At 40.0% G+C, this 20550-nt stretch overlaps 1 protein-coding gene across 3 annotated transcripts; it reads right to left on the reverse strand.

Annotated features, from left to right (window-relative positions):
• Positions 1 to 850: 850 nt before the first annotated feature.
• On the reverse strand, positions 851 to 17605 carry MED30 (mediator complex subunit 30). 3 transcript variants are annotated; one of them, XM_075743446.1, is made up of 5 exons: positions 17253 to 17605; positions 16248 to 16453; positions 15139 to 15297; positions 11521 to 11631; positions 851 to 1755 (listed from the first exon to the last, which is right to left on the reverse strand). In XM_075743446.1, the coding sequence occupies exons 2-5, from the start codon at positions 16419 to 16421 to the stop codon at positions 1660 to 1662; spliced, it is 540 nt and encodes a 179-aa protein (XP_075599561.1). In that variant the 5' UTR covers positions 16422 to 16453; positions 17253 to 17605; the 3' UTR covers positions 851 to 1659. The 3 variants fall into 3 exon arrangements, with proteins under 3 accessions (XP_075599561.1, XP_075599562.1, XP_075599563.1); XM_075743447.1 differs by lacking the exon at positions 17253 to 17605 and adding an exon at positions 16971 to 17062; XM_075743448.1 differs by lacking the exon at positions 17253 to 17605 and adding an exon at positions 16669 to 16788.
• Positions 17606 to 20550: the final 2945 nt, after the last annotated feature.

Below are 20550 nucleotides of genomic sequence, written 5' to 3' on the forward strand. Positions count from 1 at the left end.
CCACCTGCTCTGGCGTGGGGTCCTCCATGGGCTGCAGGTGGAATCTCTACACCCCCTCATCCTTCCTCCATGGGCTGCAGGGGGACAGCCTGCTTCACCATGGTCTTCTCCACGGGCTGCAGGGGGATCTTGCTCGGCGCCTGGAGCACCTCCTCCCCCTCCTTCTGCACTGACCTTGGTGTCTGCAGATGTTCTTACATCTTCTCACTCCTCTCTCCAGCTGCAAAAGCTCCCTCTAACTGTTTTTTTCCTTCTTAAATATGTTATCACAGAGGCGCTGATTGGCTTGGCCTTGGCCAGCGGCGGGTCCGTCTTGTAGCCGGCTGGCATTGGCTCTGTCAGACACAGGGGAAGCTTCTAGCAGCTTCTCACAGAAGCCACCCCTGTAGCCCCCCGCTACCAAAACCTTGCCACGCAAAACCAACACAACCCCATATTGTAAAAATGACATCTTTTAACAGGATACCATTTAACTGTAATCTTCAGAAGGTTCTGAGCAAATCTTTCACACAAAACTATTAAGGAATCTGACTGGGCATGGAATAAGAGTTACAAGTAATGCACAAGAAGCCAGTCATGAGGATGGTCAGGTTTCAACTTGACAAATATTAACAGCAGTGTGTCCTACAGATTTGTACTGAAACAGTATTATTTAACTTATTCTTTAATCTGGAAAAAAGAGACACATAGAGCACTGGCAGCATCTGTGGATAACAAAAATTATTAAGAATATTTTCAGGGCTAATGAAAATTGTGAGAAACACCAGAGGCAGAACAAAGAAAGATGAAGGCTGACGATTAATTCAAAATAACGAACTGCTCATATACTCCAAAGTATTCTAGGCAGTCATAGGGAAAAGATGAATGAGGTGTTTATTCAGTGCATTCTGGTAAACAAACCCAAAGTATTCCAACCACACATAATGCTACAGGAATACTACGCAATACAATAGCTGGAGCAGTACTCAAGAAATTATAACATGTCATTACAGAAGAAGTTAATGTTGAAGACATATGTATGTAGTCTTCACTTAAAAAGACTTAATTATATCCATAAGGATACAGGGGTAATTTTATGTAGCTTCTGAATTTTGCTCTGATTATCTAATATAACATATATCCAGCAATAGAATATGGAGTAAGATGAACTTATATGGCATAGCAGCCTGTAGTATACATTCCCACAATGGGGAAACACATTGCGTTGTAATAGCCGATCACTTATTTTGGTCCTGTAGCTTACTAGAGTGACTTTCCTGTATTGCAACTTTTCCTGCCTGTAGAGGTGGTTTGCACTGCAAATGGCATGCAAACACACATTTTTAAAACAGTATTAACTGTATTATTAAAAAAAAAAAATCCAGAAACACTCCATTTATAAAAAACCCCATTTGCATAGCAATCAAAAGTATTACTTTAAGCTACTTAGGCTGTATATATTCAGCCTAAGTGAATCACTCAGGTAAAACCTGTAAGATGAATCTCTTATAGAAACAAAGCCAACACCATTATTACAAAACCCAAACATTTTACTCTTGAAGACTTTTGAAACATTATTGCAATATGGTTGTGGGAAAAACATGTTACTTCTTACTAAGAAATTAAATATATCTAAACAAATTTGTATCTATTCCAATTACAAAGTTTGATTTTCCTTGTTCAGTTCCGCATTGCCAACATGGCATTTATGTCCCAAATGAGATTCCGTAACTGATCCATGATCTGCTTCAGCTGCTGATTCTTCTGTTTCAGTTTCTGTGGAAAGAGTTCATTAGAAGTTTTTTTGTGGTCAGTTCAAATAGTGCACTCAGAAACTCAACAAAAGTTAGAGTGTTATGAAATACTATATAGATATTTTTCTCAGTTGTCTGCGAGCAGTATTACTGGGATAATACATCTTCTTTAAAGCACACTAAAAATACAAGAAAGCCTCAAAAGTTAAGTACCATTGCTAGAGGGGAAATGCTGTTTCTTTTCACAGCAGTCTTTTTATCAAAACACTTGATCCCTTCAAAAACTGGAGGCTTGTGAGGATTGGTCTTCTCTTTCCAAAGCCCAAAAGACAGCACTTTATGTAGGAAGACAGAATTGGTAATTTGGACCAAAAGAGTTCAGGGAACAGGCAAAATTATGTGAATATATGTTATATAACTTGGGTGCACAGAAAAATGAGGGATTAACAGTAGAAGTTTGAACAAAGCACAAGGTACAGGTGAAGTCAAACAAGCTTTTCCAGCTCTCCTGCCTATGTAGGTCAATGCTGATCTGCTAAGGGGTCCTGTCTGGAAACAGTTATTCCCAAGCATGCTGAATTCTTTAAAATTGTGAATTTGGTTTTGTGAACTGCAGAATCATCTGAAGGAACAAAAGAGCAGGAAACCTGCTTTTATTTGGGTGCGTAACCAGAACTTAAAAGTTATGTCTTTACAGAAGAAAGATCAGTGCGTTAAGACACTGCACAATCTCCCTAACCCTTCATGTTTCACAATATGACACATATTTATTGTCTGATTTATTTGTTTTCCTGCTCAAATCAAAGCTGACAAGAACTAAGTTACTGTGTATTGCTAATGACAACCTATGTCCTTCATTTCATTCCAATTGCATAAGATGTCAGCATTCCCATATTAGAGAGCAAATTATTTATTCATTAGGGAAATACAGAGTTCCAAGTAAAGTGTAAGCACAGGAAAGACTTGCTACGACCCAAAGAGGACAAACTATCCAAATGTTTCAGGCTTGACATAACTTTGTTATTTGCACTACATAAATGGCAATATATTAAAAGGATAACTGAGATCAGTGATATGACCAAAATAACTGGAACGGGGATAAACAGAAGCAACAAAAGAAGCAATATCTTGAAAATCAGTCTCCTGAATTTTGATGTGGACAACATACCAAATACTTTTAAGTTGCCCAGCTAGTCAGCTGGGAAAGAAGTCCAGAGAAAAAAAAAGGAAGTCTATTCACTTCGGACCTGTAAAAATGGTCTGAAGTAATACGGTAATAAGGCTTAGATTGCATAGGGAATATAGTACTTTGACTAAGGGAAATGTTCCTGAACACAGACATTGGTGGCCAGGTTCCCTGGAAGCAAAGACAACACTCAGTTCCAGACTCCTGAGAAGCATGTGAACACAGATGTAGGACAGTTCACGTGCACTAATTCAGAATTTCTAATCAAGCATAATAGTATTTTATTATTAAAAGACTGTTATTATTATAAGTATTGTTATTATTAAAAGACTAAAAAGTATTTTAAAGGTAACTATGTGCATTTATCTAATGCTTCTTTCTTTTCCATTTGCTAATCTAAGACTTCAGGATATACAGCAGAGATCCAGCTCTTAAAGAGAAGAGAGAAAACCGAGAAGCATGTTGTTACCACAGCATCCAAATGACAGAATTCTAAGCGTCTCTCTACAAAATCTCAGAATATAAGAACTTGATGCTTGAGAAAGCACAAGAGGGATGAGATAAACCAGCATGTTCATACCTGTGGCATTTTTAAACATATTTCTGTTTGCCATCCTCAACATTCAATCTTAGCAAAATCAATGAATGTTACATCAAAACTACTGGTTTAATGCGAGCTGTCACTCACTGATACCGAGGGCATGGCATTCCATGATTTTTCAAAGCCTTCATCAATAGAAACAAAGGCTGAACAGTCAGTGATGGTTATTCAAGTCACAGACAGAAAGAACCATTAACCTCTGATAATGCAGATTGTGTTCTCTCTCCATCCATGTCAAATTGTACTGTTAAATATTGTTATGTAGGTATGCTCACATGAACTTTACATAAGTTACGCCCAAAAGACTCATTCTGTAAGACTGTTTTCATTTCCTGTGCAAGTGTTATGAAACTGTAAATTGCTTGATCTTTACTTGATGCTAGACAAGGGAACCTTCAAATTGGATTTCATTTGTTTTCAAAGCATCTGTAAAGACAAGAAGTATACAATTGTTACTTTATTTATCTGAAGATAATTTTAGATCCCTGTCTTCAGTGAAGAGCTATTTTCTTAGCTCTTCTATTCTACTTTTTCCAGAGACAGAAAAAACCTCTAAGATGAAGCACCATCTCTGGAGTGCTAGGTTGAAAAAAGAATAAAGAGAGGGGGGAAAATCCATTTCAGAGAGCATGGTCTAATTGAAATGCATATAGTAATCTTTGTTACCAATCTCTGACAGGCAGTGGTCCACACCACAAAGTACTACATAATTAATAAGTTCTGCACCACTGGCAGTGCTGGCCTCTGCTTAAGACTTTGCTGAGACAGTAAGAACATCTCAGCTCAGGTCTAACCTTGGAAAGATAGGTGAAATGGCCTTCTTGAGAAACGGGCAAGTTCTGTGAGTGGCTTCTGCAGCTATGACAAAATGTCATTTGAACAGATTGCTTGCAAGTTGTCTCCCACTTTTTCCTCCTTCTACTGAAATGACTTAGTCGAACTCTGGACTGCTTCTCAGGATCACAGTTGTATGAAACAAGAAAAGGTACTTCATCCTACAGCTTCTGACTTTATCTGTTTTAAGATAGCACAGGAAAATTGTCTTATATGAGGCAGTTTATAATGAGTTTGAGATCTAAATTCACCTTATATCTGACAGGCATGTTTCTGCTACTCAATTGATACCAAGGCCCACTTTCCATCATAATAAATTCACATATCCATCTATTTATAGTATATTTTCAAATGGATAAAAAGTATTCATCACTAATACACTAACTGCTGTGCAATTAAACATTAACACACTCACTGTTCAGTAACTACAGCTTTTGCTGATGTCATTCACAGGCATAACTGTTCTATTCTTACTGGAAATGAGAGACTGGGGTTTCTGACTCACCTGACAAGTGCGAGAAAAACTGCTCTTTCTGCATGCTCAGTGCTTTTTACATATTGAACCAGACAGCAATTGCATGTATCCACTGCTCTGTTGTTCAAAGAGGAGTAAGTGTGCTCATTAAAATTGGTGGATATTTGCTTCATACCAATTATTTATCATTCAATGATGAAGTCTGAGGTCTTATTTACTGAGTTCCCGCTAAGCTATGTAGCTTGTAATGGAATTATCCATTCCCCAAGGTGCTTCTCCACCACAGTCCTCAGTGTTACATCCCCATTCTTAACGTGAAAATCACACAGATGTATGATCCTCAGTTACAGATGGCAAACTAAATCACAGGAACACTGTGGGTAAAACTGGAGCGCCTACTAACTTTGTGCAGAGACATCTAAGATTCAAGTCCATCACTAAACTTTGTATTTTAACAGCTTCCCATGTATTCAAAGGACAGCTATCACCAACTGTGAGGGGAAGAATGCACAACTACCACAGACAAGGATAAAAATCCAGTTCAAGAGCAGCCTTCAGTTACTTACTCACATTGAATCCTTCCTTCTTGTTCCCAAATTCCCTGCTTATTCAATACGCTCATGTGAGTTACACAATACATAAAGCAGGATTCTTATAATGTTATTTATCATGATACTGATTCAATCTAAATAGTGCCTAGTCTGCAGCAAAAGCAGAATAGCTCAAGGACTCTTCCAGAAAAGAAAGGAGCGGGGAGAGGAGGGAAGTGTGAGGAGGAACTAAATGTGATCATGTAATAATGTAATAAAGGTTGTGTAATATGCATTTATATGAGGACAAAAGGGGACAACTGGGATTGTAGGGATAGCTTTAAGTTTGGCATTTCCTAACTTTTCTCAACTTTATAACCATGATACTGTTTTGATACAGGAACCTACATGAAAACTGTTGCATGAAACATTTTATATGAAACTGAAGAGGAAATATTTCATTATATGAAATAAAATGCATCTGAGAGCTGAGAGAGCTGGCTGATGACGAGACCACTCTACATAATTTTCTATTGGAGAATATTCATCAGGAGAGGCTCCTGATGAAAAAGGAAACATCTCAACTCATCTTCAAGAAAGGCAAGGAGGGGGATCCAGAAAACTACAGAAACTACAAGCTGGTCAGCCTAACCCTGGGGCCAGAAAAACTATGCAGAAAATCCTTCTGGAAGTCATGTCCAGACACATGAATGGTAAGGTGACTGGGAACAGTCATCTGGGATTTATCAGAGATGCGTTGTGCGTGACCAGCACGATAGCCTTCCGTTGAGAAATGACTGGCTGTGTGGCCAAGGGGAGAGCAGGGGATTTTGTTTACTTTCATAATAGTCAGGCTTTTGACACAGTTTCTCATAGTACCCTTGTAGCCAAATTGAAGAGATGTGGTTTGGATAGGTGGATGTCCTGGTTGTCAGCTAGGACAGAGTTAATTTTCACAAGAAGCTGGGATGGGACACAGCCAGGATAGCTGACCCAAACTAACCAAAGGGATATTGGATACCATGACGTCATGACATAAGGGAGGAGCTGGCCGGGGAGAAAGGGTCACTGCTCAGGATGGGCTGAGCACTGGACTCTGGGCAGTGAGCAAATTGCATTGTGTATCATCCGCTTTGTATATTCTTTTATAAGTATTGGTGGTGTTATCTTCATCTTCCTTTGCTGTCCTTACCCTAACCCATGAGTTTTATATTTTTCTTCCAATCCTCCTCCCCATCCCACCAGGAGAAAGGAGTGAGCGAGCGGCCATGTGGTGCTCAGCTGCCGGCTGGGGCTAAACCATGACAGTGGATTATAGGGTTGATGGAAAACTGACTAGACTACTGGATTCTAAATGTTGTAGTCAGCAGTATTAAGACCAAGGGGCAGCTGGTCGGTCACTCTTGCTGTTTCTCAGGATTGATACTAAGGTCAATATTCTTAATATCCTCATTAATGACTTATCCACACTTAATGACTTAATCACTGTTTCAAAGTATCAAATTTGTGGACAAGACCAAATTGGGGGGAAATGGTCAATATATTCAGTGAGGGACCTCAACATGCGGAAAAGGCAGGCCAACACTCATCTCGGCAACTTCAATTAAAACAACATCTTACATCTGAAAATAGAATAAACTCATACAAGAGGACAGGCAGAAGGCTGAATAAATAAAAAGCAGATTTGCGTAAAAAAACCCCTGAGGTCCTTTTAGAAACTTTCTGACAAGATGAACATGAGTCAGCAGTGGATCTTTTTGCAACAATGAAGACCAATTGCACGCTGTGCTGGCAAGAGTGTACCTATCAGGTCAAGCGAAATCGTTACTCTCCTCTACTTGGCTCTGGAGAACGATTGTGCAATTTTAGGCTCAATATAAAACACTAACATACTAGAGAACATCTAGTGGAAGGCCACCAAGATGATTAGAGCCAGGTTTGTTTAGTTTCAAGCAGAGAAGGCTGAGGAAGGATCATGATGCTGTCTTCAGCTACCTAATGAAGATCATAGAAAAGACGAAGCTGGACTACTCTTGAATGTACACAGCAAAAGGATGAGGGGCAGCAGACACAAGTTACAACAAAGAAAATTCCAATGTACCATTAGAAAAACTTTCACAGTGAAAGCTGATAAACACTGAAGAAGAGCCCAGAAAGGGAAGAATGTCCATTCTTTCTTACTTACCATTCAAAATGCTACTGGGTATGAGCCTGAGCAACTGGATCTAACTTTGATAGTTGGCCCTGCTTTGAGCTGGGGATTGAATCAGATAGTTGCCAGATCATCCAGAGCCTAAATTCCTCTACAATTCTACCATTGCAGAGAGCCAGTCTGGGTACCCAAAACAGGATGGAACTGCACCCAGTGCAGATTAATCTGCTGAGAAGGTGTCCAAATAAACAATTCTTCCTCTCTTGTTAAAGTGTTCCTTGGTGCATGTTCGTATTTGCGGTGAAAAAGGACTCTACAAATACAAAACAAACTAAAAATATATGCAAATTGTGTGAAAGACTTTAAAAAGTAATGCAAATTTTCAGCACAGTCAAAAGTAGTTTTCAGGCAAAGTTCTCCAAAGAGAAAGACTAACTGCAAACTGCTGTCAGCTTAAGGACTACTTGCTAAACATCAGCTGCAGTGCACAATGGTTTTGTTACCAAAAAAGCCCACAGCTAACAGCTTAACTTAAAAGCCTGTCATGTAGATTGTCTTTTCCTCTCTCTTAGCAAGATCACTGTTAACCAGTTAACAAAGATTAATTAAGAATATCAAACATGATTATATTCTAAAGGATCACCTGAAATGTCTTAATGCTATTTCACATCATTTCATTTTCACCCAAATGTATTGAGACTACTAATTATGTGATGGTTTCCCCATGCACTTCATTTGAAAGCAGACCTACAGCATTCAAAAACCTAAAGCTGTATTTGCTCCATTTTTAAAAACAAGCAGTAAAGAAAACTGCTGATAAGGCAGCAACACAGATTAAAGCGTTCTCAGTCTGTGATTTGATATTTTCTGTTGTAAGCCTGTCAAATGTACCACAAGACCATGAACCCAAGGTGAGCCTGACATCTTGAAAATATTATAGATGATGCTATACTTAGAGCGTTAAGAAACCTGTAGACAGAACATTACAGACTCAAAAAACATGAAGACAAGTGAGAAAATTTTGGTAACGGCTTCCAATTGTTGCAAATAGTAATTATGTTCAATGAAAACTGGATCAGAACTTGTATTAGCAGACCATGCAAATGCTAAACTGACTCTGGAACAGTAAATTATGTATTCCAAAGAAGAGTCAGCCACCTCAACAATTTACAAACCTGGAAAGCAAATACAGATAAAAGGAACAAGCAACATTTTGGGGAACTGCAGGAGAGAACTGTTTAGTACAAAAGGTAGAGGTAGTCAGTATTCAATAAATCATTTGTTTCTGTTTTTTATAATTATGGTGCACTCTTTTTAGTAACTGCTGACAAAAATCCCTTTTGTTTTTAAGCTTAATAGATTTTTAAACCTACGGTTGCTAAATATTACTGAATTGCTAGGACAGAAATTCATTACCTTGTAATCTGATCTATATTTTAAATTAATGGACAAGTACTTCTTTGCCAAGGTGGGGGCATTAAACTTTCTGACCTAAACGGTAAGTCTGATAGAGCAGAATAAATAAATAAATAAGACCAAAAGATGTGACTATACAGTAAACCAACATCAAAAGCTACTGCAGTATTTTGGAACTCTGCTACATCAACAGGTTCTTCTGCCACAAGAGTGACATGGTGACTATAGGAAGTACATGATGCTCCCCACCTCCTCCAGTGAGGATGCCCCCTTCCCAGACAACTGCTGTAGCAAAGCAGAGCTGCTAAGTTTCAAGTCAGTGGTTTCTGGAAGGAGGGATGTTTTTGTGGGAGAATACATGATCCATAAGGTTTACATGATCTACTAGTTTTGGTTGTGTTTCACAGTGCAGGGCAGTTAGTGACTTTCACATGTAACCAGAGCCACTACAGAGATCAGACTGGCTGGGATAACACAGCAAGAAGGGCAAAATTAAAAGACCCATGAAAGCTCTAAGAATTCAAATGTCTCAATAGTGTGAAAGTATTGGGTTATTGCAATAATGCTTTTTTTGGTACCAGTAACATGCAAGACTGAAAAAATACTGCCTATCACAGAAAAAAGGGCTAGGTGAGAGCAGGACAGCCAGCTGAAGGGAGAAAAGATAGTGGGTCAAGAATATAAAAAGCTTCTTCATCTGTCACGTTGGTTTCCCTGTCACAGCATTTTCATCAACATTTTGCATTACTGACATTTTGCTAAAATAAATTAAGCAAAATTGAGCTGGAGGTGGATGTTACATCCTACAGCAGATTGAAAAGCTGTCAGGAATGCCAGATAGTCTTCTCTGACTCTTCGCTGAGCCCAGCAGCCAGTGTCAGAAATTAGACCAATTAACCCGATTCTAGTGATTTTTCTTCACAAAAATAAGAATTTCTTTATTTCTAGTCATAAAATCTCAAAGCATTTCCTATTCTGTAATGTAGTAAAATTTGAACTTTGAAAGTAGTAGCGGATGTGCTTATACAGCCGGAGAGAGACAAAAGAAAAAAATTCTGTGCTTTCAAAAACAAGAAGTTTAAATTTCTTTTGCAGCAGTTAGTAAATATTTATCCACAAAAAATACTAAAGGAAGTTAAATTATCTTCTGAAGATTTACTGTGGAAAATCTGGAAACTAGGTCTAGGCATCGAAGCGTAAATACAGGATTTCAGACCAGATTTAAGTGAATGTCTGCGTACTTTCCTAATTACCAATTTGCTACCAATGGTCCTGTAACACCATCAACCTTTTTAAGGTTTAGAGCTCATCGTAAACATTTATGAAATTCTTTTCACAAGATCACATCAAGGAGGTTTAAAAACTTATTAGCATACAAGTACAACAACAAGGGCAAAAACATGTCATAAAACTATCAAAAACATAGCAAATATGGACAGTTAAGCTTATTAGCACTTAAAGATTGCAAATAAATGTGCATAAATTCACAATACAACATTACATACAATATAATATATACAACCCTGCTACATCAGCACTGAACAGAAAGAATACAACAAGAAAGCAGACAACTGCTTTTCTCTAAATTCACATAGTCCTCATTTTCTCCTTACAATATGCATGTATTTTTCAAGTAAATGGGTTATGAAAAACCTCGGTACATCTCTGATTGTTGAAGACAAATTAAAATATCGGAAATATTTTAACAGCTGAAAATCCACCAATTATTCTCTCCATAAAGAAATAATTTACTCATTTATTTCTTTTGTTCAGTTATTCTTGTAGATTATGCCTCCTTTTTACCAAGCATTTACAGACATTACAGCTCCAGAAATACTTTATCTTTATACTCTACAGATTTGAAGAAACAATGTTCAAAATTGTGGTCTGGTAAAACTACATATTTTTAATCTCAATATTACATTAGCATTTACTACAGCATATTTATTTTTAGATTTGAACCCATCTTTAGTAATTATATTGAGTTGCATACTGCCACTCAAACTGAAAATTTAACAGCATCTTTATCATAGATAGTATATTTTTTTCTGAATGCACCAAGATTCAATAAATGCTACATTTAACAAAAGGAATGGTCTTCCTCAAATTATCAAAACACAGAAAGTAGCCCTGAAAATCTTTTACCAGCTCACATTATTGTGATAATATTTACACATCCGATGTTCAATACCTATCTTTTAATGCCTAAGGTAAGCTTTGAAGAGAAGTAAGTTCAACAAGGGCCTTACCTCAATCTCTACTGTCGATATCTAGTGGGTTAAGCAGAAACATAATACACCGTATTCAGAAGAATATGTATCAGTTTAAAAAGAGGCACAAGTTAAAATTGTCAGGAAATCTAAACTCTACAGCCAGAGGTACAGCAAAAAAAAAAATTGCTTACTAAAAGGTAATTCTGAAATAGTTACATAGTATTTATTACGAAGTTTGATGGTAGTCATCACACATGCTGCACTATTACCAAGTTTGATGATAGTCATCACACATGCTGCATTTAGTACCGCAATCTAGAAATTTAATCTTTGTAATGACAAAGTGACAGTTTTAAGCAAATTAATTTCAACTTTGTTACCTTATTTACTTCCATGATTTCCCTTCTCTCTTCACTAGCAAAACGAAGCTGACTTGCAGCACCACGATCATCATGCTTGGAGCCATCTTCTTCAACATATGGAATAAGTTGCTGTGAAGACAAGAAACATTAGCTAAAAAATAAAGAAATCAAAAAACAGGAGATATGTAAGGTACTACCATTTGCTCCAAAGGTTCAAATTTTCCAAGAGGAAGTAGAGACAGCTTACTTCATTGCCTCAAACCCAAAGGCCTTGCAATGACATTAGTCGGTTCTCCAGGACAACAATGTGCTTCAAAAAGCTACAATCCCATATATTACCATGCCTAGACCTAAGCAATTTCACAACCGCAGGCAGAACCCAGTCTTTACATTTTAAGATGTTTACCACAGGTAATCCTTGTATTGTTGAACTCTGTAGACTGTGATTTTAAAATATACTGTTCCACACTATGAAATACCACAAACGTGAAATTATCATTATTATAAAGTATTTCAGTGATATACTAAACCTAATTATGACTAGCTTTACAGAGGTACTTGGTTAATACTGTAATTATGATATGCTATTTTAGTGGGCCTCTGTTTGGCTATTCTTAAGACCAGGCCCACAGTTACCTAACAGGAGTATTTCCGTAAGAATTTCCCACTGTGAACTTCTCAGGCATATAGTGTACTATCTTTTTTATAAGCTTCTACAAAGCCAAAAATCTTTGATAAAGAATTTCTAAATGAATATTAATGCATGTTGCCTTCCTGGAAAAAAAAACAAACCTAAAAAGAATCAGTAAATATACTAGATATAAAACAAATACATGCTTCTGAGTCAGAACACTCCCAAGCTACTAACATCTTACTCAAAAATAATTATAAGCTGCAACATTTTATACATAACATATATCCACAAAGCCTACAGGCTATTGTTCATTTTTTTGTCCTGAACTGAGAAAAGCTAAAGTTGATGGCAAAATTACACCCTTGTTCACATACACATTACAGCCAAATGAAAGACTAGTAATTGATGCAAATGAGCAAGAAGGCATTAGTTTAAAAGTCTGGGAGCAAGTTGCTCATTGCGTACATATTAACCTGTTACTTAGGTTGGGGTGTAATAGTATCATAGAATCGTTTAGGTTGGAAAAGACCCTTAAGATCATTGAGTCCAACCATTAACCTAACACTGCCAAGTCCACCGCTAAACCATGTCCCTAAGCACCACATCCACACATCTTTTAAATACCTCCAGGGATGATGACTCAACCACTTCCCTGGGCAGCCCCTTCCAATGATTGATGACCGTTTTCGTGAAGAAGTTTTTCCTCATATCCAGTATAAACCTCCCCTGGCACACCTTGAGGCCATTTCCTCTTGTCCTATCACTTGTTACTTGGGAGAAGACACCGACCCCCACCTGGCTACAACCTCCTTTCAGGTAGTTGTAGAGAGCGATCAGGTCTCCCCTCAGCCTCCTTTTCTCCAGGCTAAACAACCCCAGTTCCCTCGACGCACCTCATAAGGGTCTGGTTCTCTAGACCCTTCACCAGCTCCATTGCCCTGCTTTGGAGACACTCCAGCACCTCCATGTCCTTCTTGTACTGAGGGGCCCAAAACTGAGCACAGTACTCGAGGTGAAGCCTCACCAGTGCTGATTACAGGGGGACGATCACTTCCCTAGTCCTGATGGCCACGCTAGTTCTGATACAAAGCATTCGGCAGCATCCTTCAGCATTCTGATGGAAAACTTACTTTCACTTAACCCACTGAAAATTTAATTTTGTTTTATACAAAAATTTTTGTAGGCTATTCTTTTTAAGCTTATCAAAATAGAGAAAAACTACCACACTAATCTCTGCCAGGAAAACACTGTAAAGGTTAACAATTTACTACATTTGCATGCCATAAAGAAGTAGTGTGGCTGTCAAATACTCTTGGAAAAAGCAACTTCTCTCTTTGATGGAAAAATAATGTATCACTCAAAGTAGAACATTTCCTTTGAAAACCTCCCATCTTTCAGAAAAGCTAGCAGAAAAAAAAAAAAAAACAACAAAGTAAGACTTAACAGAAAGTACTACCTAATACATTGGTAATACACAGTAACAAAAAAATATAAAAACATTTATATCAATAAGAATAGACTAAGGAATATTGGTAGGTACTGACTTCTCATGACTGTTTAAAAAAAGAGATTTGTTGATATTCTTTAAAGATAAGGTTAGAATGTCAGTCATTAAATAATGTGATTGAAACTATTATTGAAAAGTTGAAATAAGGATTTAAGAAAACTGATCCAAGGGGAAAGGTGGCCACTCTCATTCACCCTAACTAATAAAACATGAGGAGGTAGGCATTCTGTTAACTTCAGAGCAGAAAAGACTAAGTAGATAAAAATGAATTCCAACTATTGATACAAAACTCTCCTGTGTGTAAGGTATCAGTGAGACCTTGCATTAAAAAAGCTTAATGGGACCACTCATTTTGTCTATGGAGATTCTTTTTCATCCTGGTAACAGGACAAAACTGTGAAAAGAAAAAAACAAACAAAAAAAACCCCCACAACAAACACCAACCCTACCTCATCCCAACTGTATGTGAAAACAAGACACATCAAAAGCTTTTACAGGGGACACAAGTACTGAGCTATTGCACAAAAGTCAACAAACCATCAAAAAAGTATTATTTTTTCAATTGGGAAGTTATCTTACTCCCTTGCTTGCTCTAAGTGACTGCTGACAAGTGAATTAGTAGTCTAGAATGGACTGTACAGAACGGACTCCTTCATTTCTTTATTCCTATTCAGTGAAGAGATTCATATGTAAAATACAATGCTTAAACCTCAATGGACAATCAGAAGTCTACTAATAGAGTTGCTTCAGAATCTAGAGGTCAGTAATTAAAGAACTTCACAGTTCTGGTTAATACAGAGCTGTAGTAACTCAACTCAACAAAAAACCGGCTTTAAGACCATTACTAGGAACTGGAAACAACTTAACGTGGCAGGGGGAATGAAGTTTTGGGTTTACTAGGAACAGCATTCTTACTAGGAAAAACTCTGGCCAATCCTACTGGAAATCTTATGCTGTTCACTCTTCCATCACCACTGCACATTCAGATTTGGTTCGTACTGGCTCAGCAGGTTAAGAGTGGCTGAGTGAGGGAACTATGGAGGCACCGACTGATGGCCAGAGCAAGGGAATAACGCATATTATGCAGGGAGCCAGGCTGGCTGGTGAGAGCTTAAAGCAGACTTTTTCTCACTCTAACAACTTCTTTAAAAGAAAAACAAAAATTTGCCCTGACTCTTTTGACTCTCTTTTTTTTTCCCTAGTGGAAACAAATTGGTGAAAGTACCAAGAAGCCTGAGGAAAAAGGCTAACATTTTAAATGAAGTTTGATTTCAAAATTGCATCCCTCCGAAATGGTAAGAATTGTTGATATTAATGTGAAAGTTTCACAATCTTTCAACCAGCTCCAAATAATAAACAGAATTCAGTCCACTGAACAATTCTAGTCTCATTTAAAATTTATTATGAGTCTCCTGCAACTCAGGGGAATGGATGATATGCTAAGCAGAGAGTGGTTATTCTGATTTGTAATTTATATATGATCAGAGATACTTACTTCTATGGGAACAGGATCAAGCCCAGCACAGTTTTCATTGCATTTGTCATAGACTAGTCTCAGTTTTCTGAAGAGTATTGATAGCTGACGGAGATGTTCCTGCAGCTTTCCCAGTCTGTCTTGATATGTTCCAGTATGATAAGTAACACCATTCGGTAACTTAGAGAATCAAAACCCCAAAACATGAAAAATATTATGTTAAAGTTTCTCTCACAAAAGAAGTAAACTAAAATAAATCAGGGAGGATTTGCACATTTTAAAATACGATGATCACACTATCCCCACCACTTTTATGTTCTTTATCAGCAAAATTCTGTGTTTTATCTGCTCATCTGACGTGCCAAATCACTGCTGTCAAACAGCTTCATGTATTCTACACTTTGGTCATTGTCAATCCCTCTGTAACTCTTTTCAGTGACTGTCTTCAAAATGCTTAAACATGACACTGTTGTTGTCTGTTATGAGTATTACACTCACAATTCAGGTCACAATTCAGAGACACAATCAAAGTGAATTCAAAGTTAGCAAACTCTAAGTACATATACCTTTACCTAACATAATTACAGACGGAAACTGCCAGAGTCATGAAAATACAGAGGGAATGCGAGTGATTATTTATCTTCTCTCTCAACAAAGAAACACAACAAATGTTTGTACATTTTCTCAGTAAGCAGCCACAAATAAGGATTATGTCCACTTTAATAACAGAAAGAAATGTCAAAAGTAAAAAACATTACAGAAAAAGATCAATGAAAATTCTGCTAAAATTACTCCCCAGGTGTTAACAAAAACAGAAACATAACTGGCATATAAAGACTTCACTATTCATAAAGGAAAACACAGATAGTAAGTGTATTTAGAGTATATTTATTGAGGAGGTAATAACAATTCAGCATTTCTGAATTTTCTCCATCTTCACTTAATGTACAGGTGTAAGCAAATTATATTAAGAGCAGCGTTCGGTTCTCCAATCAATCCTCCTTTCCAAAGCAGTTTGATGGAGTTATGTATTTAAATGTCCTAAGCTATCTCCTGTGCCTACATATACTAGCAGTTGGTGGTAAAAACACAGGAAGTTGAGGACCATAAATGAAAAAGTTATTTCTCACCTGCATATTCCTCAGTAACTGGAAGATTTCCATGGTTCGAAATACAATGTCCTGCACAGTCTCTTGGCCAATTCGACAGAGAGAAGCTGTGTTTACCTCTCTGGCTGCTTGAGCCTGCGTCCCTGAGAAAGCACCAGGCGGCATGCCTGCCCCAGCGAGAGGGGGAGTTGACATCTCTTGACGTTAACCAGTCCCACCGAGTCCAGCTGCGCAAAAAAGTTAGGACAGAATCATTAAGTGCTTGTTTGAGCTTGTCATAATAAACAAATTTATGTATGGGGTCCCCATCCATGGTCCTATCCAAGATAAAACTGTTCAACTGATGAAAGACGGCTCAGTGCTGTTCCCTTTGGTTTGGGTACCGCTTCCTTAACCACTACAGCTTTGCTGGGCAGCGGGACCGGGGGTGCCCCTCACGCACCTCCCCTCAGAGGGGTCACCAGGCGGCCCCCGACTCGATCTGTCGCCACGGGACACGAAAGGGTCTTTTGCCCAGCTCTAGCACGGGGAACTCGCAGCCGTCCCGCTCCGGGACCGGCACCAACACACCCCCCGTCTCGGCCGCAGGGAACGGCCAGCACTGAGGTACCGCTTGCCCACCCCGCAGCCCGGGAGACCACGGCACAGGCAGTGCCCCGGGACCCGGTAGACCCCCGCCGCGCTCCCGCCTGGGTCCCGGCCCCCCTCCGGGGCTGCAGGCCCCTCCCGGATGAGCAGGCCCACCGGTGCCTCCTCGGCTAGCACGGCCCCCCGAGGAACCACGCGGAGTTACCGGGTGGGAGTGCGACATGTTCTCCGCTCCCTCCCCACCCCCCTGACCGCGGCGGGGCAGCCCTCGGGAGGCGGGGGGGGGGAAGGGAGGAGGGGCCGCCCCGGGACCCGTAGACACCCGGTTGGCAACGGGAGCGCCACGGCACCGCGCTGCCGGCACGGGAGGCAGCAGCCCCTCCCCCACGTCGGACGAACTCCCCTCAGAGGCCCGCAGGGGCGGCGGCCGGTACTCACGGGGGACCGAGGCGCCGCGTTGCCCTGGAAACGCGCAGGCGGAAGCACTCGGCGGCGCCCGGAGGCGCGCACGACCCAAGGCGGAAGTGACATCACGGCAGCCGCCGGGGCGGGGTGGCGGGAGGGGTGGTTGGGTGTCGGGGCCGAGGCCGACGGGAGCGTTGGGCCGGGACCGGCCCGGCCGGGGGCGCGGAGCGGAGGAGGTGCAGTCCCCTGCTGCGGCTACACCGGGGAAACCCGCCTCGGCCTGCAGCCCTCGCAGGCTTGCCGCCGTCCCTCGGTCCGTCGCGCACGGGCTGTCCGTTGAAGGCCTTATTCGGGAGGAGCTGGGTCGGTTTTCTGGCTTGCTGGCTTCAGGGAGCGCTTACGGGCGAGGCTGCATCATTGCGGTGTCAGCCCGGAGCTCTACGTATGGTTTCTTGAGGTTGAAAAGTTAGTTCAAAACCTTAGCACGTTCACACGTCACACCACCTCTGTAATAAAGGTGAGGATTTGGACATACCGGTTTTGGTAGATGATGCTGAATTGCTGAATATCTGTTTTACGAGGTAGGTGTGTATATGTGGGTATAGCCATGCACAACTGTCTTAATTTTATACCTTTATAGGTGAACTACTACCAGTGCTTGCATAGATTCATTTTTGCTAGTGTAGAAGAGCCTTCACTTCGGCCTTCCTGTATCACAGTATTTGTGTGGATGTAAAACACTTCCACGTTGTCCGCCCTGGGTGCTTGTACTACACTAATACCATTGAATTGGTGCAGTTTCCAAGTATAGACAAGGCCTCCTGCGTGAGGAAGAAGAAACGCCCTCAAAAAGAAGCCAGGGAGGTTCTGTGAGGGCTGATAGATATGAATTGTCTACACAGTAGTTAGTGCTTACTGTCTGTATAATGAGAAAATCTTCATATGCAAAAATTGGTAAGTACCAAAGTTTATCTTTTGGCAGCTGATGTCATACCTAGGACTGAGTGATTTTGGCAGTAAGTACCTGAAAATGCAGAAGAGGGCATTTATATACCTGCGGCTTATGAATTCTTAGGAAGTACAGTCTTAAAGGAGTTGTGCTGTATTAGAACCAATCTTTTGTACGGAATGCATTGCATTTGTAATGGTGTAAAAATAAATTAGAAGTTTGATGCATGATATACAGCCTTTGTTAAAGAAAGGGGAAAGCAATCAAGGAACATTCAGGGACAGAACCATACAAACTTGCCGTGAGAGGCATTTTGCTGTAGAAAACATTTTTTACCTCAGAAACAGATTAATGAGGGGAAACACCACCTCCTTCCCTAAACTGAAGGTTTTTGCTGTCTGGCTAAATTCTCTCTAGCATGCTGCTTTAGCCAAGGCACAATAATAAATAATTTAAAAGTATTTTAACAAAGATCTTAGCGTAAAAGATAGAAAAGTGATTTCTTAAACGGATAGAAGAAAATTGGTCATAAAAATACAAGGGGGATATTTTCAGACAGCAAAAGAGCATCCCATGGTGTCTGGCTAGACAACGCTTGGGAATAGCAGCCCCCAGAGAATTTCTAAGGGCTTGTGTGAGGGCTTGCATCCCAGTTCACTGTGCATTAAGGAAATGATGCAAGAACTGTTCAAGGGTTGAGCACAGAAGATAATGTTTTCCTGTTCTGATTGCATGCCCAAGAGCTCTGTTCACACTGCTTAACTTGCTGCCCCAAATCTGATGGCATGAGTAATGAGCGATTCAGACCACCTACTATTCAGAGCTGCCAGACACAGACTCCATGTACAGTCATATCCTGAAGTATATAACTGCCACGTACAGTAGGCAGCTGAAATACAGAGCCAAGTCTGCATGCAAAGGGTGCTGAAGAACGTTGCTAGGAGGCCTAATGTTCTTCATTGCCAATCTGTGGAACCATCTACATCTGATTTTTCACTCCTAGACAAAGGAATCTTCTTTTAGATAAGGAATATTTTCTTGGTTGAATGAGGAAAAGGTGAATATATCTTTTCCTTTTTAAAAGCAATCTATTAAGCAGCCATTGTCTGACTTCAGTTTGGGCCAAGTCCTTTCGTCTGGAAGGTGTCCAAATCAGACAGTTCCATCTTTCACATCCATTCCAATTTCTGTGGCATCACTTCAAACCAGTGCCTTAGGATGCTGCAACCTTTGTTGTTGGGTTGTAGAGAAGCTGTCCAAAAAGTAACAAAGAGCGTATGTCTACACGTAATATTCTGGTCCAATCAACTTTAACCCAAATTTGAAATTAGGACTCTTTAAAGAGTAACTATTGCAGCGATTTTAATTTTCACAAAAATAATGACTTACGGGTTTTTTATATTTTAAGAGGTTCTCACTAATATACCCTGAGAAACTCCAAGATGGTGTGGCCGTGTTCTGTCAGGAAAGCAAAAATCCTCAGAAGTGAGGCATGAGGATAATTGTTGCTTTTGTTTAAACAATTTTCTGTAAATTGGTCAATATGCTTGCCAGGCAATATGAATCATTCTATTTAAAAATAAACAGAATTGGTGGAATTCCTGGATCATCCTCTGTTTTCCTTGAATAAAGAAGAGCGTACTCCCTCCCAAGTCTCCTCACGCTATTCCTTACCAGCAGTGCTTTGATACTGCTATGAGGGTGACAGATGGGCTTAGGGGAACTGTGTTAACCAGGAAAGGACTTTCATTCTCAGTCCTGTCCTATGCAGTGTTTATGTGTGGATTCAAGGAGAAATAATGGGACTTCGTGGAACCTTTGCCAACAAGAAACAGACAAGGCACAGTTTTACTGTTACCAAGCTGTGATAGATAACAGCACAGCACATAACTTTTTTAGTATGTGTCCAACACAGTTAAGCTGGGTGAACTTTCATTCAGCAGAGATTACATTTATAGGCCAGGGGAAGCAGTTAAGGACTGTGATTAGGTGAGGCAGATTGTGGCTTTGGGGGGTTTTGTGTGGTGTGGGGTTTTTAACAACAGTGTTTTCCCCATCCATACAGGTATTTTCATGAACTATGAAGGCAACCGTTTAGAGGGAAGCAGGATCATCCATAGTAGTTCTAGATAAGATGGGTTGAATTAGATAGGATTGGAGCCCAAAGCATGAGATCAAAGGCCAGTACTCCATGCCTTTACTCAGTAGAGGCTGGATACAACTGTTTTCTGGATGGACGGGAAGCTGAGGGTTTGCAGCTATAACCTCTCTGTCATTGATTCTGTTGCACAGTCCTTTGGCGCTACAGGTAGTATAAGGACACCTTAGGGCAGCCTTCCAGTGTCTGAATGGGGCCTACAAGAAAGCTGGAGACTGTTTACA

The sequence above is a fragment of the Balearica regulorum genome, chromosome 2 (assembly GCF_011004875.1).
Source record: "Balearica regulorum gibbericeps isolate bBalReg1 chromosome 2, bBalReg1.pri, whole genome shotgun sequence".
Lineage (NCBI taxonomy): Eukaryota > Metazoa > Chordata > Aves > Gruiformes > Gruidae > Balearica > Balearica regulorum.

Excerpts from the sequence above, each read along its gene's own strand:
- MED30 (XM_075743446.1), bottom strand. The coding sequence starts at position 16,421 with ATGTCAACTCCCCCTCTCGCTGGGGCAGGCATGCCGCCTGGTGCTTTC. Across the intron at positions 11,632-15,138 it reads TTGATCCTGTTCCCATAGAA|CAACTTATTCCATATGTTGA; the intron begins GTAAGTATCTCT and ends TTGTCTTCACAG. Across the intron at positions 1,756-11,520 it reads AAATCATGGAAGTAAATAAG|AAACTGAAACAGAAGAATCA; the intron begins GTAACAAAGTTG and ends CTCTTTCCACAG.